General features: G+C 41.1%; 1 protein-coding gene and 1 long non-coding RNA gene across 2 annotated transcripts in view; one reads left to right on the plus strand and one right to left on the minus strand.

Moving 5' to 3' along the window:
* capn12 (calpain 12) overlaps positions 1-24,305 on the plus strand; it is a 33,574-nt gene extending 9,269 nt beyond the window's left edge. The window contains exons 8-22 of the mRNA XM_061783287.1: positions 2,162-2,239; positions 2,330-2,517; positions 5,324-5,571; positions 5,656-5,667; positions 8,046-8,125; positions 10,396-10,518; positions 11,258-11,294; positions 11,397-11,468; positions 13,429-13,474; positions 13,728-13,789; positions 14,486-14,554; positions 16,246-16,324; positions 16,399-16,515; positions 17,513-17,565; positions 17,646-24,305. Of these exons, the coding sequence (XP_061639271.1) occupies positions 2,162-2,239; positions 2,330-2,517; positions 5,324-5,571; positions 5,656-5,667; positions 8,046-8,125; positions 10,396-10,518; positions 11,258-11,294; positions 11,397-11,468; positions 13,429-13,474; positions 13,728-13,789; positions 14,486-14,554; positions 16,246-16,324; positions 16,399-16,515; positions 17,513-17,565; positions 17,646-17,672 (1,291 nt within the window). The 3' untranslated portion in view covers positions 17,673-24,305. The remainder of the gene's footprint in view (positions 1-2,161; positions 2,240-2,329; positions 2,518-5,323; positions 5,572-5,655; positions 5,668-8,045; positions 8,126-10,395; positions 10,519-11,257; positions 11,295-11,396; positions 11,469-13,428; positions 13,475-13,727; positions 13,790-14,485; positions 14,555-16,245; positions 16,325-16,398; positions 16,516-17,512; positions 17,566-17,645) is intronic.
* LOC133482773 (uncharacterized) lies at positions 6,024-7,957 on the minus strand. The gene is made up of 2 exons (XR_009789925.1): positions 6,246-7,957; positions 6,024-6,164 (listed from the first exon to the last, which is right to left on the minus strand). It is a non-coding gene; the product is annotated as an uncharacterized LOC133482773 (long non-coding RNA).
* Positions 24,306-26,345: the final 2,040 nt, after the last annotated feature.

The following is a 26,345-nucleotide window of genomic DNA, read 5'->3' on the forward strand; positions in this document are numbered from 1 at the left end:
GCTCCAGCACGCCTTGTGAGGAGAAGCTGCTCAAAAAATGGATGGATGGATATATATATATATATATATAGAGAGAGAGAGAGAGAGAGAGAGAGAGAGAGAGAGAGAGAGAGAGAGAGAAACAGAGAAACAGAGAAACACACGTGTGTGTATATATATATATATCTCACTTCCTTCTTCTTAAACCGACATTTGTGATTGTCTCTCTCTGGTCATGTGCTATTCTGCCGTCATCTCAACACGGGATATGTTTCCAAATATGTCATGTAAAATATAAGTGCCACCTTGTGGTGCAATCTATTGGTTTGTTTAAACTTTTGAACAGGTTTCATTCAAAATTAAGAAAAGTAATCAACATGTAATCAGATGTAATTTGTTATATTACTTTGAGAAAGTAATTAAAATAGTTACACTTTTATTGTATTTTCTACAGTGTAACTTGTAATTGTAAAAACTACATTTCCAAAAGTAATCTTGCTAATAAACCAAGATTATTACTAAACACACACAGGTTTGTATCTATAGTGGGTACGGAAAGTTTTCAGACCCCCTTAAATTTTTCACTCTTTGTTATATTGGAGCCATTTGCTAAAATCATTTAAGTAATCCCCCCCCCCCCCACACACACACATACATACACATTAATGTACACACAGCACCCCATATTGACAGAAAAAAACGGAATTGTTGAATTTTTTTGCAGATTTATTAAAAAAGAAAAACTGAAATCTCATACAGCCATAAGTATTCTGACCCTTTGCTCAGTATTTAGTAGACGCACCCTTTTGAGCTAATACAGCCATGAGTCTTTTTGGGAATGAGGCAAAAAGTTTTTCACACTTGGCGATCATCTCCCATTCCTCCTTGCAAATCCTCTCCAGTTCTGTCAGGTTGGATGATGAATGTTGGTGGGCAGCCATGTTCAGGTCTCTCCAGAGATGCTCAATTGGGTTTAAGTCACGCCGTTGTTCTGAAGCCAATCCTTCGGTATTTTAGCTGTGTGCTTAGGGTCATTGTCTTTTTTTAAGGTGAACCTTCGGCCTGAGGTTCTGAGCACTCTGGAGAAGGTTTTCATCCAGGATATCCCTGTACTTGGCCGCATTCATCTTTCCTTCGATTGCAACCCGTCTTCCTGTCCCTGCAGCTGAAAAACACCCCCACAGCATGATGCTGCCACCACCATGCTTCACTGTTGGGACTGTATTGCACAGGTGATGAGCAGTGCCTGGTTTTCTCCGCACATGCCACTTAGAATTTAGGTCAAAAAGTTCTATCTTGGTCTCATCAGACCAGAGATGAGACCTTATTTCTCACCATCTTGGAGTCCTTCACATGTTTTTTTAGCAAACTCAATGTGGGCTTTCATGTGTCTTGCACTGACGAGAGGGTTCCGTCGGGCCACTCTGCCATAAAGCCCCGACTGGTGGAGGTCTGCAGTGACCTCCACCAGTCGGTGGTCACTGCAGACCTCCACCTCCCGACTGCATCTCCGGAGCTCAGCCACAGTGATCTTTGGGTTCTTCTTTACCTCTCTCACCAAGGCTCTTCTCCCCCAATTGCTCAGTTTGTCTTCCATTTCAGGAATATGGAGGCCACTGTACTCTTAGGAACCTTAAGTGCAGCAGAAAGTTTTTGTAACCTTGGCCAGATCTGTGCCTTGCCACAATTCTGTCTCTGAGTGCTTCAGGCAGTTCCTTTGACCTCATGATTCTCATTTGCTCTGACATGCACTGTGAGCTGTCAGGTCTTCTATAGACAGGGGTGTGGCTTTCCTTATCAAGTCCAAACAGTATAATCAAACACAGCTGGACTCCAATGAAGGTGTAGAACCATCTCAAGGATGATAAGAAGAAATGGACAGCACCCGAGTTAAATATATGAGTTTCACAGTAAAGGGTCTGAATACTTATGGCTGTGTGATATTTCAGTTTTTCTTTTTTAATAAATCAGTAAAAAATTCAACAATTACGTTTTTTTTCCTGTCAATATGGGGTGCTGTATGTACATTAATGAGGAAAAATGAACTTAAATGATTTTAACAAATGGCGGCAATATAACAAAGAGAGAAAAATTTAAGGGGGTCTGAAAACTTTCCGTACCCACTGTATAGTTGCATGTATATTGGATACTTTCTTTTCTTTCTTTGTGTGTGCGGCTGCAGGGGCAAAGAGTGGGATGACATTTCCAAAGAGGAGAAAGGGAGACTTGAAATGAAACGTAAGGAAGATGGAGAGTTCTGGTGAGCATCAGAAACTGAAACAAATCCCATCCAAATAGCCAGTCACTTGTTAGGATAGCAGCATCCTCTTTTATCTATGATCTGGAACAGGATCAGCGCTGATGATTTTTGCAAGAAGTTTGATTTTGTGGAGCTCTGCAGTATCAACCCTGACAACCTTCTGGAGGGAAAAACACTGGAGCCCTTTAGCTCCTCAGCCTCTTCTAAATGGACCATCAATGAGCATGATGGGGTGTGGCTGAAAGGAAGCTCCGCTGGTGGAAGCCGAAAATACAACCGTATGTACAATATCAAGTAGAGTGTAACCTCGGGTTCCAAACTTAATTGGTTCCGTGACCCCGTTTGTAACTCAAAAAATTATTAACCTGAGGTAATGTTTCCCTTTGAAATGGATGGAAATGCAATTAATCTGTTCAAGCCCCAAAATTAAACTGCACTTACCTTTTTTTGTCAGTGTGTGGTTAAAAATAAATAGTGCAATATATCCATCCATCCATCCATTTTCTACCGCTTATCCGAGGTCGGGTCGCGGGGCAGTAGCGTTAGCAGGGACGCCCAGACTTCCCTCTCCCCAGCCACTTCATCCAGCTCTTCCGGGGGGATCCCGAGGCGTTCCCAGGCCAGCCGAAGGACGTAGTCTCTCCGGCGTGTCCTGGGTCGTCCCCGGGTCTCCTCCCAGTGGGACGTGCCCGGAACACCTCACCAGGGAAGCGTCCGGGGGGCATCAGAATCAGATGCCCCAGCCACCTCATCTGGCGCTTCTCGATACGGAGGAGCAGCGGCTCTACTCTGAGATACTCCCGGATGACCGAGCTTCTCACCCTATCTCTAAGGGAGAGCCTGGACACCCTGCGGAAGAAAACTCGTTTCGCCCGCTTGTATCCAGGATCTTGTTCTTTCGGTCACGACCCAAAGCTAGTGACCATAGGTGAGGGTAGGAACGTAGATCGACCGGTAAATCGAGAGCTTCGCCTTTCGGCTTACCACAACGGACCGATACAAATAGAAAGTGAAAACACTATTTAATAAATAAAACAATAACTATGATAACAGTTTAATTGTTCATTAACTTTAAGGAGGGGAATGTGTGCCATTCCTACTGTTTAGCCCTTTGTTAACTTTTTTTTTCAGAAAAAGCGCCGCATGACAGTAGCGCACCTCCTCCAGTCTTCATTTATAATGGGGCAGCTGCTACTTGCATCTGCTTGGCTGAGTGTGCGTATTGGCAGAATTCACGTAACGTGAATTGTTTGTAAGCAGTCTTTCGTAACCCAAGGTTCCACTGTATACAAATCTGAAAACAATTCGACCAAAAAAATAAAACACGGACCATTTTTGGTACAGCGATGCCTTGGAAAACCATTGAATATCAAATCATCTTTCCTCATTGAAACTAATGGAAATGCAGTTAATCTGTATCATCCCACTCAAAAAAACAAAAAATGTTTTTTTAAAGAAAACTAGCACAATATCTTGTGCTTTATAAAAACATGAAATAATGACATAATTCAATAGAATGTAAAAAATGTAACCATTTTTGCCACATTTTCTTGCTTCTATTCAATGGATATTGCGCCATTCCTTTTGGTGTGCATGCCTTGGCCACCAAGGAGCAGTATAATACACACATAGACACACGAAGTGTCAACAACTGACTCAGTAAACTGCTGTAATATTAGTCATTTTTCACAAAGGATCAAGAATATAGGCCTGTGAACAATGTAATTTTTTCTGTATAAATGTGTTGCTCCACCGTTTGTGTTCGAATAGCTGTTGCTTAAATGGTTATAACAGTGACACAGCTATTCATTAGCCCGTCCATGGCGTTTTGAATTGTTTGTTAGCATTAAGCTAAACAGCTTTTATTAAGGCAAAATTATGTGGTTGTTTTAAATACACAATGTATAATTCATCCATCCATCCATCCATCCATTTTCTGAGCCGCTTATCCTCACTAGGGTCGCTGGAGCCCATCCCAGCTATCATCGGGCAGGAGGTGGGGTACACCCTGAACTGGTTGATGTATAATTCACCATACAACAATTTTTGCTTGAAAGTAAAAAAAATAAATAAAAATAAAAATCGGCCGAACAGCTTGTATTTTCTGAAAATAAATGCTCTAAATCAGTAGCTATCAAAATTTTTACACCAAGTACTCCCTTAAATAATACTTAGCTCTCCAAGTACTAACATCATGACCAACATTGGAATACAGTACCGTAGTTGGCCCAAGTGTTCGTCAAAAACGAGGCAGAGATTTTAGTCCCAAAATAGCATATTTAATATTATTGTAAGCCACTGTAATGTTGTGCATAGCTTCAACACTGTTTAAATATAGAAAAAAAGTACTTAAGTAATGACTGAATTAAAATGTATTGCACATAAATTAAATAAAAACGACCTAAATAAATGTTTGAAAACAAACTGTTCTAAAAGACTTAATGTATAAAAAAAAAAAAAAAAAAAGCTTTTTGTACAGTTTGAATATTTAATTCAGTGATTCTTAGCAGTTGGGCTCACCTCCACACACAGCTTGGGGTCTGGTACCAGTCCTCTCGAGAGGGGTTGGATTCTCTTCCACTGTGGAGTTGCCCATGGTGAGAGACGCCAAGGAGGTGGGTGTATACTTAATACCACCCGGCTCGGCACCTATACATTGGGGTTCACCCCGATTCGACGAGAGGGTAGCCTCCCTCCACCCGGGGACGACCCAGGAGACACTGAAGAGACTATGTCTCTCGGCTGGCCTGGGAAGGCCTCAGGATCCCCCCAGAAGAGCTGGATGAAGTGGCTTGGGAGGCGGAAGTCTGGGCTTCCCTGCTAAAGCTACTGTCCCTGTGACAGTTGTTAGCGTAGCACTAAAGGGCGTATCACACTTTAAGAATCACTGCTATACCTGTACATGACAATATTTGTAGTTGTAATTCAGAGTTATATTGTGTTTAAATGTTCATTTTACTCAATCCTATATCTATCCAAGAGAAACTACTCTTTTTGAAGTAGTTTCTTCATTTTTTTTCCCCCCCAGACCTGTATCGCAATAAAATGAGGCTTTCACTCATCATACCGGTGATTTCTCCTTAGGAACCTTTTGGAAGAACCCTCAGTATGAGCTAGTTCTCACAGAGCAGGACCAGCCGAATGAGGAAGATGAGGAGGACGAGGAGGACGGTGATGAGGAGGAGGAAGGCGGAGCCCCAAACGACAGCAGGAAGACAGAAAAGGAGAAGATTAAAGCCAAGAAGTGCACGGTGCTGGTAGAAATCCTGCAGAAAGACCGCAGGCGCAAGGACAAAGTCCACTACATCTACATGGGTTTTCACATCTACAAGGTCCTCATTCACATCCTAAAGAGAAAATTCCAACTTTCACTTGTGGAACTCACACTTTTCTTCGTTTTCTATTGTTTTTTCCAGGTTCCCTCTGAGGTTGGTTGTCAAAGACTTAACAATTACTTGTTAGCTTAAAGGTAGAGTATGCAGTTTTCAAATTGCTAGCAAGATTTGAATGTAGGCTCACTTCACACTCCGCCCTCACCCCCGCCCCCTACCGTCTCTGCCCAAAGAAACGGCCCCAGCTCACTAACGTGCGTGCACAGGAGCACACCAAGGATGCTACATTGTTAGCATTGCTTATTCATGATGGAGTATTGTCAAACTTGAAATGTTACTGGTTTGATGATGTATTTTTTTGGGAATGTACAATCAATTAAGAATATAACAGAGGTGATGAACTTACTGTTAAGTTGATATAGACTGGACTCAAGAGCAGGCGGAGGCTGAGAGGTTGTAATAATAATAAGTTTATTGAAAAAAAGGGTAATGGGGAGGGCCCTTGAGCTGTGCTGGTGGTTGTTGAGGCAGAGAATGTGTGACAGGCGGCTGGCTTGTTGGGGTGGTGACAGGAATCCACTTGATAGGGAACACTGAGGACAAGGAGAAACACACAGGTCAGAAAGATGACGAGGAATAACGTAGCTTACTTGGTAACTGGGGAGACGTTGTACCGCAGCAGACGCGTCAATACTCTGGCAAGCTTTTCCGGGTTCAGGCAGGCTTAAAAGCAGGTGGAAACGAGGGCTGATTGGTGACAGGTGCCCGGCCGAGGAAGGTGCTGGAAAGAGAGAGGGGAGGGGCGACAGAGAGCGAGAGGGCGCAAAGCGCCACCCAGGCTCCAACGGTAGAACTGCAGGGCAGCTCATGACACTGAGCTGATGACCCAGTGCGAATGGTAACGTTGGCTTTGGTTTTCCAACCCCAGCCATCGAGAGCCGTAATCGTATGGGACACCAACATTATACGTTTACACTCGATTTGTCTTGAGAGCTGTCCAATTCCTATTTTGAATTTTTGTTGTTAATCAGGGTTAAATAATCTGGCTTTGGAATGGGCCCGACCTGCAGAGGCCATGCCTCTTAATCACTCACTTAGCACACACTCGCATCCATTCACTGAAAATGTTTTTCACACACACACATATCCAGGGTTTCTTGGGGGGCTGGTGTGGGGTCGGGAGAGTGCGGGTTTCTAACCGGGTTTCTGTACATCAGTGCCGTTTCCCGGTCTAGACGCCCTGCTCCTCCGCCCTGCCTGCCCCCCAAGATTTTAATGCATTAAACTCATTCCCTTTCTTTTAATGCACGACACACACCTATCTCTGAAGGGCATTGGGTTGGGGGGGGGGGGGGGGGGGTCTCGCTCTCCTGGGAGTGGGGGGGTTGGCTGTCATTGGGTCCCTGCAGCCTCCTGTGGGTGGCCGGTTTTCGCGGCGCCTCAGTGGAGCCGTTGGAGTACCCTGGATCCCTCGGTGTGGGAGGTGTCCCGTCCACCGGGCCGCTCTCGGGTGGATCCCTGGACCCGACCCCGCCTCCCGATAGGGTGGGGTGGGGTCCTCAACCCTCGCGGTGCAGGCACAGCAAATACAGGACACTTCTGACGGTTATTGTGCATGCTAAACGGTGTCAATTCACTTGCATGTGTCTGCAGACACACAGCCCTGGGACTTATTCGCTGGGTGTGGGGCCACTCACTCATTGCGACAAATAACATGACTATGCAAATTTCTTGGGTATCCCCTCACTTTCACTCTGGTCCTACAGAGGTTTTTAATTTACATAGCCCCTCCCACCACACTTCAGTTGTAGAGCCGGGTCCATGAACCCTTGTCCTGCATGCTTCCCCTCCTGTCCCTGTGCTAGTGCTTTGTCTTTTGTTGTCTTCTTTTCCTATATTATTTTCACTCTCTCTCCTTTGTTTTTTTCCCCGTCACTCCCCTTTAAAAACGATGTTCTGTTTGACTGAACGACTATAATTCTCAATAAATATCCATCAGAATACAAAGAAACCACAGTGGCGGCTTAAAAAGTTCACTGCGACACAGTAAAATTGTTCCGGCATAAAAAGGATATAGATATTCCTTTCTGCTTGACAGCCACACAGGACAAAAAAAATGAAAAAAATAAAAAATCTGGCCAAGAAACTATAATAATCTTCTATTGCGAAAAGCTACTGTGTGTCCCCATGAGGCTGCGTGTGCGTAGTGCATGTGTGCAAATGATTGACATCTCTTTGATCACAGTCTCTGATTGGTTATCCTTGTTGCGCCGTGACAAATTTTAAAACGATAATTAAAATGTAATTAGATTCATAAAATGGGGGTAGACATGGATGATATTTTAAAATATCATTTCAATAATATTCTACTGTCAGTTCATACAGTTTTAACATAAATGACAAAAAGTGTTTTTCTTTTTTGGAAACTGCAAGCTCTACCTTGTAATTTAAGGAACTCTTTTTACTCCACTCAGCTTCAGGGTACATGTCTGGATCGCAACTTCTTCATGAAAAATCGTCCAGTTGGTCGTTCAGGGAAATATAAGGCTCAAAGGTAAAGCCTTTACTCATTGAAATACTGTGATCAATGTTTATGCTTAAAAAAATAAGGTTCCGGGGACGCTGTGGAGCAGACTGTGGAGTAGGATGTGGGCTCCCGACAAACCTTTCATTATAGAGCTTAAGGTGTCAGTAAATCTACTTCATATATGCATTTTAAGTAGAATATATGAGCAGATACACTCGTATGGCTACGAATCAGTGTAAAAGCAAAAACGACGGCTGAGCTAAAACCAAGCATAGTTTCGATGCTAGCCACAATAACTCCCATGGACTGCGGCCCAGGAAAGAGTGCGGAAACACTGAAATCCAAAATCCAGCTTTCACTTAAAGACGACATTGCAGACGTAATCTAGACACAGATGAGACGCGCAGTTGATCCTGACTTCAAGTCTCTAAAAGACGAGCTAAGTGCGACTGTGTAGCAAGAGATACAGTGCATCGTAGCCTCATTGTGCTCTGATATGGATCAGGTGAAGTGGGGGTGTAAAAGAAATGCAAAGTGGATTGTCAGCGTGGACAGGTGAACTGACTGCTTTACAAGCTACAGTGAAAACTTTGAATACGGCGATGACTGGATTGAACAATAAGTGTGAAGATATGACAGGGAGAATGCGGAGATGCAATATACGAATCTTGAGAGTGGCGGAAGGGAACGGCACATGCACCACACCTGCAGTAGCGAGACTGCTGAAAGAAGCACTACAGCTAGATAAGGATGTAAAAAAGAAAAACTGAAATATCACACAGCCGTAGGTATTCAGACCCTTTGCTCAGTATTTAGTAGAAGCGCCCTTTTGAGCTAATACAGCCATGAGCCTTTTTGGGAATAATGCAACAAGATTTCACACCTGGATTTGAGGATCCTCTCCCATTCCTCCTTGCAGATCCTCTCCAGTTCTGTCAGGTTGGATGGTGAATGTCGGTGGACAGCCATTTTCAAGGTCTTTCCAGAGATGCTCAATTGGGTTTAAGTCAGGTCTCTGTCTGGGCCATTCAAGAACAGTTCTGAAGGCACTCCTTCTTTATTTTAGCTGTGTGCCATTGTCTTGTTGGAAGGTGAACCTTCGGCCCAGTCTGAGGTCCCGAGCACTCTGGAGAAGGTTTTCGTCCAGGATATCTGTGTACTTGGCTGCATTCATCTTTCCTTCGATCGCAACCAATCTCCCTGTCCCTGCAGCTGAAAAACACTCCCACAGCATGATGCTGACACCACCATGCTTCACTGTTGGGACTGTATTGGACAGGTGATGAGCAGTGCCTGGTTTTCTCCTCACATACCACGTAGAATGAAGGCCAAAAAGTTCTATCTTGGTCTCATCAGACCAGTGAATCTTATTTATCACCATCTTGGAGCCCTTCAGGTGTTTTTTTTCTTTTTTTGCAAACTCCATGCGGGCTTTTGATGTGTCTTGCACTGAGGAGAGGCTTCCGTCGGCCCAATCTGCCATAAAGCTCCGACTGGTGGAGGGCTGCAGTGATGGTTGACTTTCTAGAACTTTCTCCCATTTCCCGACTGCATCTCTGGAGCTCAGCCACAGTGATCTTTGGGTTCTTCTTTACCTCTCTCACCAAGGCTCTTCTACCCCGATTGCTCAGTTTGGCTGGACGACCAGCTCTAGGAAGGATTCTGATCGTCCCAAATGTCTTCCATTTCAGGATTATGGAGGCCACTGTACTCTTAGGAACCTTAAGTGCAGCAGAAAGTTTTTGTAACCTTGGCCAGATCTGTGCCTTGCCACAATTCTGTCTCTGAGCTCTTCAGCTAGTTCCTTTGACCTCATGATTCTCATTTGCTCTGACATGCACTGTGAGCTGTAAGGTCTTATATAGACAAGTGTGTGGCTTTCCTAATCAAGTCCAATCAGTATAATCAAACACAGCTGGACCCCAATGAAGGTGTAGAGCCATTTTAAGGATGATCAGAAGAAATGGACACCACCCGAGTTAAATATATGAGTGTCACAGCAAAGGGTCTGAATACTAATGATATTTCAGTTTTTCTTTTTTAATAAATCTGCAAAAATGTCAACAATTCCTTTTTTTCTGTCAATATGGGGTGCTGTATGTACATTAATGAGGAAAAAAATGAACTTAAATGATTTTAGAAAATGGCTGCAATATAACAAAGAGTGAAAAACCTAAGGGAGTCTGAATACTTTCCGTACCCTATATATATATATATATATATATATATATATATATATTTAATTGTCTCGAAATGATAATGAATAGGACGCCTATGTACCTGTCAATGTCCTGCAGGGCTGTGTGGAGGAAGGTCCACCTGGACCTGGGTTACTACGTCCTCGTGGCGTCCACCTATCGGCCCAACCAGCCCGGAGAGTTCTTTGTCCGCATCTTCTCCAAGACTGTCAACAGTTTGGGGTGAGATAGAGGAAGCTGAAAGTTGGAAAATAGAAATTGTATCACAAATTCTGCCTTTACAAAGACAATAATGCTCACTTTCGACTGACACTGTCAGAGAGATACTGTATAAATTTAAATATAGAATGCTTATGAAATTAAAAACACAAATAGTACATAGGATACACTAATATTAGTGAGTACCTGCCCACCCATCAACTGCGTAATACCACAACTATGTTCCACAGACACTGATCCACATGCTAACTGAAAGTAAATCTGAAAGTGGCTCGGTGTTGAAGTGCTGCATCCATGAGTGAAAATACAACCAATACTTTTACAGTATTTCTAGGAGCTCGCTTGTTCCTTCAGACTCAGGGTTAGTCGTAACCACTTGCCACGTCGTAACCTCCTTATAGGTCGTCATAGTAACAACAGCTGTGTTCGCCCTTGAACCCTGGGAACTGTTTTTTTTTTTTTTTTAAGCATATTTTCTTTCAATACAATACTTCGCTAGTTTGTAGTGGTTATGAACAGCATTGCATTATTTTGAGAGCTGTTTCTAATAGTTTGCCCTTCTTGTGTAGATAAATAAGGTAGAAACAGCTCTCAGTGTGATGCATGTAGTTCAACGCCACAGCAAACTACAACCACAATAATAAATCTATTGTTAAATTAAAACGAAACAAAGCAAGCATTATCATCTTTGTAACGACAGAAATGTATCTGGTCTCATTACGTTCTGTGTGTTATTTTTCAGAACTCAGGATTTTACATGCTCCTCTGGCTATCTACCGGTGAGTTAAGAAAATATCTATGCTTCGTATACAGATTATATTTGTATGTATGTACAGATATAAAGTAGTAGTTGGATTAGTTTATTGGTTTCTGCCAAACAGGTGATGACTGCTCCTGTTGCATTTGAGGATAAACTGAGAGTTCTGAGGGCTTTTGATGAAGAGGCTGGACCAGTAAGTACTGACTGGACTCTTAACGGACACATGTTAAGCTGTTCCCCCCCCCCCCAATTTAAAGCCGTTATTAGGCGTCTTGATAACATCTGTGGTCTGCTTTCGTCAAACATTCTTAGAGGATCAAGAATAATATCAAAGTTTATACAGCATCATTCTCGCACTGTCTTGTGCATGTGAGCCAGCCTCAACCCGGCCTAATATAATGGCGAGTCCGGCTTTCGTTATAATGACAACCAGGGATGGAGCCTGTGCGTTACAACTGCAGTGGCTTCTGCTTGCGGACGCGGATCCCAGATTGTAGGAAAAAAGGCGAGCGCCCCTAAAGACGATGAAAGCATTTTAACTTGTGAAGGCAGCAGTTCATAAAAAAAGTTTTCTGAATCTGAATCATACACTAGGTGTATGATTCATGGTGGCGAATTAATACATTGGCAAACACAAATACCCGCTAACCACGCTAATCTGTGCATCCAACAAAACTCAATACAGCTTTGCTTGCCTTGCGTGAAGTCACCACTGGCTGGGGGGCTGGCATTGGGTCCCTGCGGCCCGGGTTCACGCCCTGCATGCTTCTTCTCCTGTCCTTGTCCTGTCCTTCCCCCGCAGGGTGTAGCACTACAGCGCCATGCAACACTCATATTTAATGTTTCATTGTTGTAGATAATGTAATGACTTACTTTCATCATCCTGTTTACAATTAGTGCTTTGTCTTTTGTCTTCGCTTCTCTCTCCCCTCTAGAAACTTTGTTCTGTTCGACTCTGATTCTCAATAAACTTCAATTATAATACTAAGAAACCACAGCGGAAGCTTAAAAACTCCACTGCGACACAGTAAAACTGTTCCGGCATAAAAGGGATACAGATCTTCCATTCTGCTTGACCTAACAGCCGAACAGGACCACAAAAAAAAAATACAATAAAATAAAATAAAATAAATACAATTTAAATTGCTTTTCACAGAGTTTGAAGAATATACACCTGAGAGTATTTTTGAGAGCTATAAGTTCCGCGAGTTTGATGCTAATTTCCGTTAGCTCGTCAATGGTGTTTTTAATTCATTGTGTGTTAGCTTTGAGCTTGCGGTCTGTGGGATAGAAGTGGTGGAGAGGAAAATGGAATGGACTGCTTGTATAAGAGTGGTAAAATCTGAGATTTTAGATCCAATCCGATCCTCATTTTTTTGCTGACATCGGAACGATATCTGATCTCAAAGATCGGATCGGGACACACCTAGGCACATGACATCACTCCCACCTCCACGTCGACAACATGGCCAAAGGTTCACGTATTTGCCAGTCACCAGAAGATAATGCTGGTAACACTGTAAACTAGCGCTAATCTGTGTCAACACCAGCTCTGCTTACCTTTTGGCTTTGATATGACAGTCCTTCAAATGATGCTTGAAAGAAGCTCTTTCGCTCTGGAACTTCAACCAGCCTAGCTTCCAAGTTATTGGCTGAGAAACTCAGTATGTGGATGGTAATTATGTCAATTTGCCCCGCTGTTACATAACAGTGGAAGTGTGGAACTGCTCGCAGATTCATTTTCAGAAATAGCCAGATAAATGACTTACTTGGTTGTTTAATTTCACACTTGATGAGTGCCTGTGAAGTGTGTGATAACACAGGGCGGTATTCTTGCAAATGGATCTACAATGTAAAGATATACTGTACCACCCATTGTTTTTGGATCAGTTTTGACTGGTGCAAATGTTTCGGCAGCCCCCCGCCCCGTTGACGATCGACCTGGGGGGCGAAATATAGATGCTTGGGGGGGCCACCATCTAGGGGCATTGCACAAACCATTACTGCTACTGTTACTTGTTGCTACCCAACTACTTATGTATACAAACAATAAAGAGTAAATTTTCCCTAATATGTCCCCTTTTAGTACTGTATACTAGCCTACCTTAAGGAAATGTCATATTATAGTAATCATACTGTTTTGTGTCACATAGGATGACAGGCTGAACCCCAGGGAGCTGATGAAGCTCTTCAACTCAGGTGACTTTTTGTTTTTTTGCTGCCAACCAGTCCGCCCTCAGCCGCCACTAGGTGGCGACGTAGTAGCAACGTGCTGAAGTGTGAGGAAGTCACACAGGTCACCAGTCTAGACGGAAGCTCATCACTTCCTGTCCGATGGCGTAATTGAGGCTTATTTCAGAGTCGTACCGCCAGCCAGACTTGCCCTCATCCTCGCCTCATCCCACACTTATGATCTTTCCCCTTTCTTGTCTTTTTTTCCCTCATTGTCAAGTCCTGGACAAACATTATCACCTGCCGATGGAGACTTGCAGGCAGCTCATTTTTGGAGAAGACGTATCCTTTTCACTCAGTCCAAGTTGCAAATTGCTTTCACAGTTGACATTTTGGCACTGGACGCCACCCAAATACCCTTCATGGTGGCCGACACACATGCGCCAGCAAATGTCCTTTGTCCACATGCTATTAATAGCCCCTTTGGTCACACTACACCAGCCATTCATGGCTAGGTGAGTACACTCACGTTACCCCTGGCAACCGTCCATCTACTCTGTGATGGAGAGAAGCTGCGATGCAGAGAGTGTGTTCATCCAGTGCCATTGTGTCGTCCACCAGCATTCACCTCCTGGGTCTTCTCTTCGTTCTCGAACCTTCTACCATCACATGACCACTCTTACTATTACCAGACATGCATCAGCAGCAAGAGTTCATTCTAAAAGTCTAATCTGCAGTGCTTGACCTAATTAGGGTTGCCAGCCAAAGCACTGGGAGAACATGCAAGTGCCACGCAGTATCGTAATAGTGATAGTTATTCATCCATTTTCTATACCGCTTATCCTCATTAAGGTCGCAGGTGCACTGGACCCTATACCAGCTGACTTTGGGCAAGAGGCAGGCTACACCCTGGACTGGTCGTGAGCCAATCGCAGGAGTAATACGATAGGATAGACAGCCAGTGTGACTCAATCGGTCATCATTGTCCTCACTTGGCCTCCTTTGTCCTGTTGAGATGTTCTTAACTGTGCTATGAAGACAAAAGGACGAGCCAGTCTGAACCGTCAGCAAACAGAAGCCATGCTGTCTGATCTACGTCACCTGCAGGTAACAATCTGTGCGTGTGTATTATAGACCTTTGATTATGAACTAACACATTATTAATACTACAGTATTTGAATTGAATGTAAAAAAGTTATCTTTAGATCAGTGTCCATCTGACTTAACTGATTGGGAAATACTGTTCCACTACAGTCCTGCAGGTGGTGGTTATTCCAATCCAGGTGCCCCATTGCCACAAACAGCATTTTTTACTAAACATTTTTTTTTAGTAAAGGGAAATTGATGGAGCTGGATTATTGCAGAGCCATCCCCAACATGCCCCCAAGGGCCCAATTCCTAGGGGTGGTGGTGGTAATACAAGTATATAACAATAAATTTTCTTTTTTTAAATTCAAATTTTTAATGTAGTCATATACAGGGTGATTGAAAAGTAACTCCCTATTTTTAAGTACTTGTAATTTATTTCTGAACTATAATTCTTACAAGAAATGAACATGAGAAGAAAGTGTATCGCATGGAGTTTTATTTCAAATTGGATATGGGCGCCAGTATTAGCCACCAGTTTCTCAAGCCGCCTGGGAACCCCATTAACTCATTTCACACGGAACTCTTGCGGGATGGAAGACATAACTTCTCGTATTCGCCCTTCAAGTTCTTCCAAAGTCGTCGGTTTGGTAGAATAGACTTGCTCCTTTAATCATGGAATATACACAAAAAAAATTGAGAAAAATATTACAACAATATTACAATTTAAAATAGGGAGTTACTTTTCAATCACACTGTATATGAAACCTACTCTTGTAAAAATAGTAAATAAAAATTCAAATACTAATAGGTACAACATAGATGAAAATTACATTTTACTTCTAGATGCTGTACTAGGCATTAAAGGGCACTGTTCAAAGCATACACAAGCATATTATTAGCCTAATAGCATAGTTCTCCAAGTCAAATTGTTGTCAACGTTTTTGGAAAACAAGAAAAAATTAACGCAACAAATAAAAAGTGCCCAGTTGCCTCGATTCAACCTTTGTGGATTACTGAATGACTGAGAATCTATCCAGACATTAAGAAAAAAAACTACATTTTTAGGATGTTGTTTTTTATTTTACTGATAATGTGACAATAAGTTAAAAAAAAAACTTGCAATTACTGTATGCTCTTAGGCTGACAATATGACAACAGTGAAACAAAGAGCAGAACAGTCAAATAAAATGATCAATAAATAATATAACATCAGAAAGATGACCTGCAATACAAATGTAATTTATTTTTTTAATTGAAGTTTAGGCATCATTTTACGATAACTGCGTTCTTTTCAAATTTTCTTATCAAACTTTAGAACATACTGTAGCTACATTTGGTTAACTTTTGTAGTTAATGAAGATATACTGTATTTGCATCAATGTGGTGCAAAAAATGACTAGAATATACCCTCTGATATGTGCTAAATCTAAAAGCCACTGTAGCTGTTGAGAGAAAGGATAGAGAGATTTACTGTATTGCTGGGCACAAGGCCCATGGAGCATTTGATCCTCCCGCCATGCAATTCTAAAAACAAACAAAACCTCAGAGGAACTGTTAGAAATAGCCCAAACATTTAACCCCCAAAAGCCCTGATTTATTGCTTCCATTTTGTAATTACACAACTGAACCCATTTTATACTCTTCCGTATTGTGTTTTAAATGCAGTAAACAGGAGGTATGCGTATTAAAGACCCTCTTTGTCTTTTCAGGCCATCTTTTTCCAGTTTGATGAGGACTCTTCTGGTACCATGAGTCCTTTTGAACTCAGTGTAGCTCTGCAGGCCATGGGTAACCGTCCACACAAGCACACAGATTTATCCAGTACGTATAGCTGCATGTCTGCTCTCTGCTCTGTGTGTCAGGGATGAAGTGTGACGGCAAAGTGGTCCAGCTGCTGTCTGAGCGCTTCACATCCGGAGAGTATCACCTGCCCTTCCGTGACTTCGTAGCCGGCGTCGCCCGCCTCCGCAAGCTTTTTGGTAACACATTCTCACATCTACAGAAGTGTATTTTGTGTTTTCAGTTGCCAAATTAATTCAAAATAACAATATTTATCATGTAAATGTAATTCATTATTGCTATATATATCACAGTGGTAGTGCAGTGGTTGGTACATGCAGCTGACTTTTAATGCAGATTCCCGGCCAGCTAGTACCACAATACCCAGCCGCTGCACAGCACAGTGGCACTGCAAATCTTATTTTGTTGTTTTTCTGTTACTTTTTTATGTTTGAAATAAAAAATTCAATCGGTCTATCTGAAAATGTACAAAGACTGAGAACTACCGTATGTAATAATTGTGGCGATATATGCTATACATACACACACGGCTACATTAATTGACAAGAAAATGGATGGATGGAATATATCCAAAGAGTTTTTCACCATTTCAGTATTCCTGATTTTTTTGGGGAGTCGCTGAAACTGAGCCGGATGCGCACTTCGGCGCTTGAGTGCCTTCATTCATATCAGCGGTTATCCTGTGCAATTGCAATGTGCAGTTAGCTAGTTAGCTCTGGATACACCACAAAAATACATCTTCCATTTGGAGAGTCTGCTGTCTTGGTTGCTTTTGAGTGTCTCATTGTTGGCCTTGAGTGCGCCTACGTCACGGTGAGAAAGGTGGAGGCGCAACGGGGGCAAAAGAATGAAAGTAAAAAAATTTTTTTTTTTTAAAAAGCCCGACTTGACAGCCAGCATGTGGACCGGATCTTTGGACTGGCATGGCCGCTTTAGAGTGCCTCGTTGTCGCAGCGTGGAAAAGCCCCACGATGATTGAACAAGATATATCCCAGGCAGATATATTTTTCATGGTTCAAACATAAAATAAATAGCATCTCGGCACATTCCAAAGATGTGAAAAATCCCAACAGAAGACATTTTTCTATGAAACCTCGAAGAGCCATACAAAGGTTTCAAGAGTTGAGGAGTCTGTGTCTGTTTTAGGAAGTAATTTCCTGCCTCTTCTCTCCTCAGCGCTGTATGAATCAGAAAGCAGCCGTGAGGTGAAAGAGAGAGGCATCAACGCTGTGAGTATCAGTTGTTCATCTTGCACCAAAGTGAACTTCAGCGTGATCTCATGCTCTGTGGGACTTTTTGTCCGTCACAGTGGCTCGTTCGGTTTCTGCTGGTGTGACGAGCATCTCTGCGTGGACTCAGCAGAGCGTCATTGACTGACGCGCTGACAACACGTACACATATGAACACACACAACTCCTTTACCAACATTTTCTATGCCTTGCATCGCTAAACAACTTTCAGTATGTTCTTGAACCCCCTAAAAAAAATAAAGGTAAATATAGTGCATACAGTGGCCAGAGGTGTTTACAGTGAATTCTCGATGATTCGCATCCCATCATTCACATGTACAACTACTTACAAATGTTTACGTAGACCATAACTAAAACTATTAACTGAAAAATGCACCTAGTGAATCTATAGTCTAACACACCCCTTTTCAAATGCCAGGTTTTGTGATGTCAAAAAATTAGACCAAGACAAATCATTTCAAAACTTTTTCTGCCATTAATGTGACCTATACCCTGTACAACTCCAAGAAAAACTGATTAAAAAAAACAAACATTAATTATTATTGAGGGTAAGTGCAAATAAAAAACGGAGATAATGTGGTTGCATAAATGTGCACACATTCTTAGAACTGGTGATGTGGCTGTGTTCAGAATTAACCAATCCCAAAAGGGAGTCAGTACAAAACTGCCACAAAATAAAGTTTAGCTGTTGTAGTAGTAGGCTTTTCCAGACATGTTTTTAATATTATTATTATTATTTATTTTTTTTGCTAACTGACTGCTATTTGGAACTGTTCATAATTCCTTGACAAAGGCCCCAGTTCCAGCTGAAGAAAAACAGCCTCTAAGCATCATGCTGTATGGCATTCTTTTGGTGATGAGCAGTGTTGTCTTTACACCAAACATACCTATAGGAATTATAGATAAAAAGTTAAACCATGGTTTCATCAGATCATAACACATTTTGCCATGTGTTAGGGAGAATTCATGCGTGTTTTAGTCAAATGTAGCTAGGCTTGGATGTTTTTCTCTGTAAAATAAGATCGCCACCCTACCCCACAATCCACACATATGAAGAACACGGGGGATTGTTGTCGAATGTACTAAACAGACAATACTTCCCAGAAATTGCTGCAGCTCCTTCAATGTTGCCGTCTGACTCTTGGTAGCCTCACTGACCAGTTTTCTTCTCCTCTTTTCATTTATCTTGGAGGGATGTCCCGTTCTTGGTAAATGTGATTAGCTGGATTTACATGTAGACTTTGTCATTCCGATTTATATCATTACGATTGAAGATCTCAGGTGAAGTGTTTACATGTGACTTGATTAGGGCTGCAGCTATCGAATATTTTAGTATTCGAGTATCTATCCAACAAAATTTTTATCGCATAATCGAGTATTCATATAAGTATGCTTTTTTTTAATTTGAATTTAAATTTTAAAAAATTTGGCCGTTTTTGCTTAGTTAAAGAACAATTATGAATGTACAAGATAAAAAAAAGATACAGATAAATTAAAAATAAGCCATTTCACTGAATAATTTGCGACCAATTAGTTTTCTTTTTTAAAATAATCAACTGTTTTCCTTAAATCCCATTGGACAGCAAATAGTATTTTCTTGTCTCTAAACATTTTTAGTGAGGCAATTTCACACACAAATAAAATAAATCAAACACATTTCAGTTTCAACTCAGCATTTCTTGGATGTATAAAAAACACGAGGCATTAATTTCAAAAAATGCATAAAGAACATTTTTTGTACGCCTTCACTTGGGCAGCTAGCATGTTAGCATATGACATAATACAGTATACAGTAGGTTCATGGCTGTGCGTTTATGAGCTTATAGACCAGCTGACTAAACTCAAATGAAGACACCTCGAGAGGAAGCACAAATATACACAAATTAAACAATGGCATAACATGACCAAATACTTTAATAGTAATGCGTAGCTTGGAACAACGTTAAACAATCTTAATTCTTAGCCAACCACGGCAGCAGATGTCACGGAATGCCATGCAGCACACATGGCCAAGCTTACAGCAAACTTGACGTGCCAAATGAGTCCTCAAACATAAAAACAAGTGCACCACCACTAAAGCACGCTTCTCCACAGGCTCCAAACAGACGCAAAGTAAGCACATTATTAACCAAAGTTGCACTTACACAACATCATAGCTATGTAAGAGACATCAAAGCGATGAGCCCCAGCTGTCAATCCAATCGGCCAAAATAGTCACGGAAAAAGTACACGCTCACTGAAGTGTTGTACAAATCCAAATACGGCAGTTTAACAAGTCAATTTTCCCCCAATTGGGTTGTACAGGTTGTGGGTCACATCAATGGTGGAAAAAGCTTCAAAATGATTTATTCTGGTTTCATTATTTTTATTTCACCAAAAAACTGGCAGCTGAACAGGGGTGTGTGTAGACTTTTTACATCCACTGTAGCTGTACTCGCACAACTCTCAACAAGCAGCACCGCGGCCCCAACAGTTTATTCATCATGTACACAAGAGCATAGCCTGAGTGATATCTACAAACTGATACACGCACACACACAGTGAGCACTGGTTGTTTCGGTGTGAATGTGAGGGTGATGTCTCAGCAGTGCTACACGCTATTCTTATCACACTGACGCCACGTACAGCGTCAACACACCCTTACTCCACCCCCTCCACCACCACCCTTATCCTGTTCTATCTAGTGTCTGAGTCGCACAATTTGCATCCTCCTCTGTTACACACTCAAGTGTCCTCTACACATGGATGCTATTAATAAATCATTTGCTGCGCTCACACCACCTTGTGTTCATTACGAGGTCATTTCACGTCAGCTACATCCTGATAGAGGGATGAGCAGGAGAGGAAGTAAAATGAAGTGAGTGTTAAGAAAATTTCAGCTCGAGATTCCATTTTATACAGTTGAACCGCTAAGGTTTCATAAGAAATTATGGAAACAGTGTAATTTACTGTACGGGCAATGTTTTAACATTAACTGTGATACACATATAAAAAGAACCAAAGCAAAACATAAAAAGAATAATAAACACAATAAAAGATTATCTTTAATAATGGCGTCTTACAGCTTTGAATGTGCCTTTACAGTCTTGGGCTGGGTAAATTGCTTATTTGTTTGAGAGAAAAGTTTTGTTTTCTAGAAAAAAAGGAAATTCATAGGACAGGTCTAGAAAAAAATAAGTTGTTACGTTATGAGAAAACATTTATTTTTTTCAAGGACATTTGTAATGTTAAGAGGGAAAAAGTATTTTTCAAGAAAGCAAAGCAAATTTATTTATATAGTGCATTTCATACACAAGGTAACTCAATGTGCTTTGCATGATTAAAAGCATTTAAAAACAAAGAAAAAATAGCTTAGAAACATTAAAAACAAGGAGGAAAAAAATACAATTAAAACAGCGTGCAAGAAATAGCATTTAAAAGTGGAAATGCTCTAAAAAACACGAGGAAAAAAGAAGAGTTTTTAACCTGGACTTAAAAACATGCACACTTGGGGCTGACGTCACTTCTGTTGGCAACTTATTCCATTTATGTGGAGCATAATAGCTAAATGCTGCTTCACCATGTTTGCTTTGGACGCTGTGCTCCACTATTTGACTGGGTTTATATTCCATAAGCATTTCATTCATGTACATGAGAGTCTTACTCTTTCTGGAAAAAAAAACTGTCATCCTTCCCCAAAAATTTGAAGTTCGATTTCTCTGAAGTAATACATTTGCAAGATTAGTCATAATACAGCAATACAAAAAATTCATTCATTCATTCATCTGCCGTTCCGCTTAGCCGCACTAGGGTCGCGGGCAGTTTTATATTTCTAGAAAACAAGTCATAACATTGTGGAAATGTATCTTTTCCAGAAAAAAATAAATCACATTATGAGAAAAAAAACATTTTGTTTGTAGAAAATAAGTCACTCTGTCTATGATGGAAAAAGGCAATAAATAAGTGAAAAAAAGCCATATTATGAGAAAAATGATTTTAAAAGTCTTAATATTAAAAGGGGTCACTGATGCTATAGTGGTACACTCGCCTGACTTTGGTGGGGGCAGCGTGGGTTCAGTTCCCACTCAATGACAAAGTGAATGTGAGTGCGAATGGTTGTCCGTGTCTATATGTGCCCTGCAACTGACTGGCAACCAGTTCAGGGTGTAGTCCGCCTTTCACCCGAAGTCAGCTGGGATAGGCTCCAGCGGGGTGAACCTAACCAGGATAAGCGGTGTTGAAGATGGATGGATGATACTAAATGGAAAAAAAATTCTTTTCAATAAATGTCTTATTTTTCTCCAAAAAAGTTAGAACATTCTGAGGAAAAAAAGCGAAATATTTTTTCAAGAAAGTCTTGAAAAAAAAAACTCATCTTTCAAGATTTCTTTTTAAAAGCTCTATTTTTCAAGAATAAATACATGTTAATATAATCTAATACTGTTAATAATACAATAAACAAATCTTTTTTTTTTCTAGAACATTTTATAATTCTAGAAAAATGTCAACCCCCTAGTCCATCATGCTGCCCCAGTATTTTTTTCAATCGTGATCTATCAAGTGTAATGTATGCTTCTTTAACTGCATCACATTAGACTTTATCATGATAATGTCAGGAAACACCTACTCGAACAGCTCAATTTTATTTGGCGTTAATCAGAGGCACTTTAAATGGCAGCAGGTGGGTGCTGACTCCCATTTAACATGAGTTTGAATGTGATTGGTTCATTCGTAACACAGCTGTAAGAGGGTGTACGTATGCTTGTGCAACTGCATCACCTCAGTTGTTTATTTTTACTTCCCCTCTATTAAAGAGATAATTTTACAGGTTACATCTTTTTTAATTAAGTTCTACATGCTATACAGTAGGTCACATTCATGGTGGAAAATGTTTACAAATAGGCTTAATTTACCTTGGTCTCATATTTACATCACAAAAACCTGGCAACCTGTACACTTTTTATATCCCCTGTAGCCCCCTCACGTCACAAAATAGTATTTGTGATCTGCCCTTTATTTCCTCCCTGTGTTGATTCTTCCCATCCCTCCACCTTCTCCCTTGCACTCCCTGCCTCCCTCTCCAAGCTGTCCCGTGGGATGTGATGATGCTTTGACAGTGAGATTGGCGTCTGTTCTCGGAGGTGGTATTCTTGTGCCACAGAGGCGGGGGCCGTCACCGCCAAAACAAGAATAGCGCTTGCAGAGTTGTAATGTATAGTGTGGGGGTGGCATCTGGGGAGGGCTGCTTATGGTTGAAGGCAAGTGTGAGCGCAAAGCCATTGTAAAGACAGAAGGTGGTGGTGCTATTGCGTAAGTCGGCTTCTTGTCTGTAAATTTAGCCCGAGCTTGCTCACGCACAAATTTGATGAGCGGCGCGATTGCGCTGGTCACAGCTTGGGTATTTAAAGATATCAGAGTGTGTGTTGGCATGTTTGGCACTTGCAATTCCCAATTTAGGTTTAAGAGTAAATATGGAATATAACATTAAATACACGTTAAAATCAAGCCTTTATGAAAGTGTATTTACTGTGTTTCATACATGTCAATTAAATTTAATTCTTGACAGGGCACCCATTACAATACCTGAGCAGTTTATTCCCAGAAAATGAACGTGGTATAATTTTTTTTAACCTTAACATTTTTAAATCACTATCATTATATTCATCATTACAAATGAATATTTGGGCCACAGTGAAAAGGGGGAAAAGGTAAAGTTACAAGAAAAGTTATTTTTTCATGAAAGTTTGGTTTTTGAGAAAAGAAAATCCCCCAAAATCACTTTTTTAAAGAAAAAAGTAAGATTTCATGAGAAAAAAAACCATGAGAAAAAGTAGTATTATTTTCTAGAATAAAAATGAAATATTACAAGAAATATTCATTTCATCTTTCAAGAATAAAAGTCATTTGTTCAAGAAAGAAGTTAAAAAAAAAAGTTAGAAAGTTTACATGTATAGTTGTAATAATAATAATCTGTGATTGGCTGGCGACTAGTTCAGCCCCTCCTCTCGCCCGAAGATAGCTGGGATAGGCTCCAGCAAGCCCGCGACCCTAGCTAGGATAAGCGGTACAGAAAATGGATGGATAATAATCATAATTCACTGTATAGTGAAACGAATATAGTAGTACCTTGACTTACGAGTGCCCCAACTTACAACTTACTTACCGCAATTGAGTGAAGTAAAAAAAAAAAAAAAAAAAAAATGGCAGTTGCCCATGAACTTTTTGCCGTTTATTGAACGGGCCAACCAGTCAAACACACAACTCACAGTGAGCTAACTGTGTGGTCAACAGCCAACAGCCAACACCACTAACTACAGCTCCTGACATCACTCACGAAAGGCACACATCAACACATGAATGTGTTTGTCTGACTTAATTACACTTCATAAAACGTATTGCTTTTCATCCTATGTTATTAAGTTTTATTACATGTTTAGACTTTACAATGCAGTACTATGTTTGTTTGTTATAAAAGTAACAAAAACAATTGTGTGTTGTTTTTTTTTGGGGGGGGCATATTAATGGCATTTTAAATCATTTCAATGTGGACAAATACATTAATTTGATATACAGTAGAAAGCCGCTATTATAGGGATCGGCACCGGACCGCGAATAGCAAAAATCCATGGATATTTTGATGGCCATTGAGATTGCATAGAATTTAATTACATTTTATTTATTTATTTTTTAAATATTGATTTAGCAAGGATAAACCACCGATAAGCGTTTTTAGAGTTGGTTCCCCGTCAAAAAAAGTTTTCAAAAACTGAAAAAAAATCTGCGAGTAGGTGCTGAACCGCAATTTTGCTGGGGACCACTGTACAAGTAAATTCTGAGTTCACAGTTCAAATTAAACTCGTAAGTCATGGTACCACAGTATTTCTCTGACTGTGCCAATCGAAACTTTTGTAATACAGCTCTTGTATAATTGTGCAAGTGTACCTAATGAAGTGTTTCTGAATGCGTCGATGCGCACAGACGGACGGGAGAGATATGATATTGTCATAGCGCAAATATCAACCTGCTGTCGTCAGCCGTGCTTGCTTGCGTGCTGCACACCAAATGCCCCACAGCAGCGTGCTTGAAACTCACTTGATGACTTCATTAACACATCAAGCTCAACTTGTTTGCGTGTGCGCAAGTGTGCTTATAAACATCCTGTAGCTACAGACCGCCAATGAAATCGTTAAGTGCGAGTGAGCGACCTGTTTTTAGAGGCACTTTCTACTGTGCTGTTCAAGTTACTAGTTGAAAAAAACAAACATTTCCCACTGAGATCAATTATATTTGGAATAATGTGCTCCTGAGTCGAACCTGCCGTCATCTTTGAACCTTTTTTAACTGTACAGGCAATGTTTTAATTAACAGTTTAACATTACTTCTTGTCATAGTATAAGTACAGGTTGGGTCAATATCACTATGAAGTGCCTTTGGTGTCCTCATCAGAATACTGTAACTCAGTCATCATGAAAATGTACCAGAATAATGAAAATCTGAGGTCTTATTATAGGTGCACACATACTAGCACAGTGATAAGTCTCTTAAAATGTGTTTGCTTCCTTTTGTACCTTTTTTTCCATGGGATATATGTCACACACACTGCTCTGCTAACTATGGTGTCTAACAAGTGGTAAAATGATACCTTTTTTTTTTTTTTTTACATGGTTTTGTTGTCCACAAGTAATTTGATAAAACAAGTCATTTTGATCATGTATTGTCTATTTTTATAATTTCATTTTGAACATTTTGCATCCCTGAAATTGCTGTCCACCCTGTCTTAATGGGGTAACTAATGACCCTTAAGAAACCCTCTATTGTTTGCCGTGACATTACAACCAGCATTTTGTCTTTCTGCAATGAAGGCTGAAACAGAAGATATTTGCAAAATAAATATTTACACTGGCGGCACGGTAGACGACTGGCTAGCACGTCGGCTTCACAGTTCTGAGGACTCGGGTTCAAATCCAGCCTCGCCTGTGTGGAGTTTTCATGTTATCCCCGTGCCTGCGTGGGTTTTCTTCAGGTACTCGGGTTTCCTCCCACATCCCACAAAGATGCTTGGTAGGTTAACTGAAGACTCTAAACTCCACGGAGATGTGAATGTGAGTGTGAATGGTTGTTTGTTAATCTGTGCCCAGCTGGCGACCAGTTCTGGTGTACCCCGCCTCTCGCCTAGAGTCAGCTAGGATAGGCTCCAGCATGTCCGCGACTAGTGAGGATAAGCGGTACGGAAGAGGAATAATTGAATGAATATTTACAGTTATGGTTTTAGAATTTTTAGAGGTTATGTGTGTAGTTGGATGTTGTCAATCTTTTCCTCTCTGTCATAGTGAAATACCAATTGATATAAAAACCTTTCAGAAATATTACATTTATTTGTGAAACAGTAAACAGTCAGTAGCGGCACGGTGGACGACTGGTTAGCACATCTACCTCACAGTTCTGAGGACCGGGGTTCAAATCCCAGCCCCAACTGCGTGTTCTCCCCGTGCCCGTGTGGGTTTTCTCCGGGTACTCCGGTTTCCTCTCACATCCCAAAAGAAATGCAGGCATTCCAGTGGAGGTATGGAAGCATCTAGGAGAGGTGGCTGTGGAGTTTTTGACCAGCTTGTTCAACAGAATTCTAGCGGGTGAGATGCCTGAGGAATGGAGGAAAATTGTGCTGGTTCCCATTTTTAAGAACAAGGGTGATGTGCAGAGCTGTGGGAACTATAAAGGAATAAAGTTGATGAGCCACACAATGAAGTTATGGGAAAGAGTAGTGGAGGCAACAGGTATTT

This window comes from Phyllopteryx taeniolatus, chromosome 8 (assembly GCF_024500385.1).
Source record: "Phyllopteryx taeniolatus isolate TA_2022b chromosome 8, UOR_Ptae_1.2, whole genome shotgun sequence".
Lineage (NCBI taxonomy): Eukaryota > Metazoa > Chordata > Actinopteri > Syngnathiformes > Syngnathidae > Phyllopteryx > Phyllopteryx taeniolatus.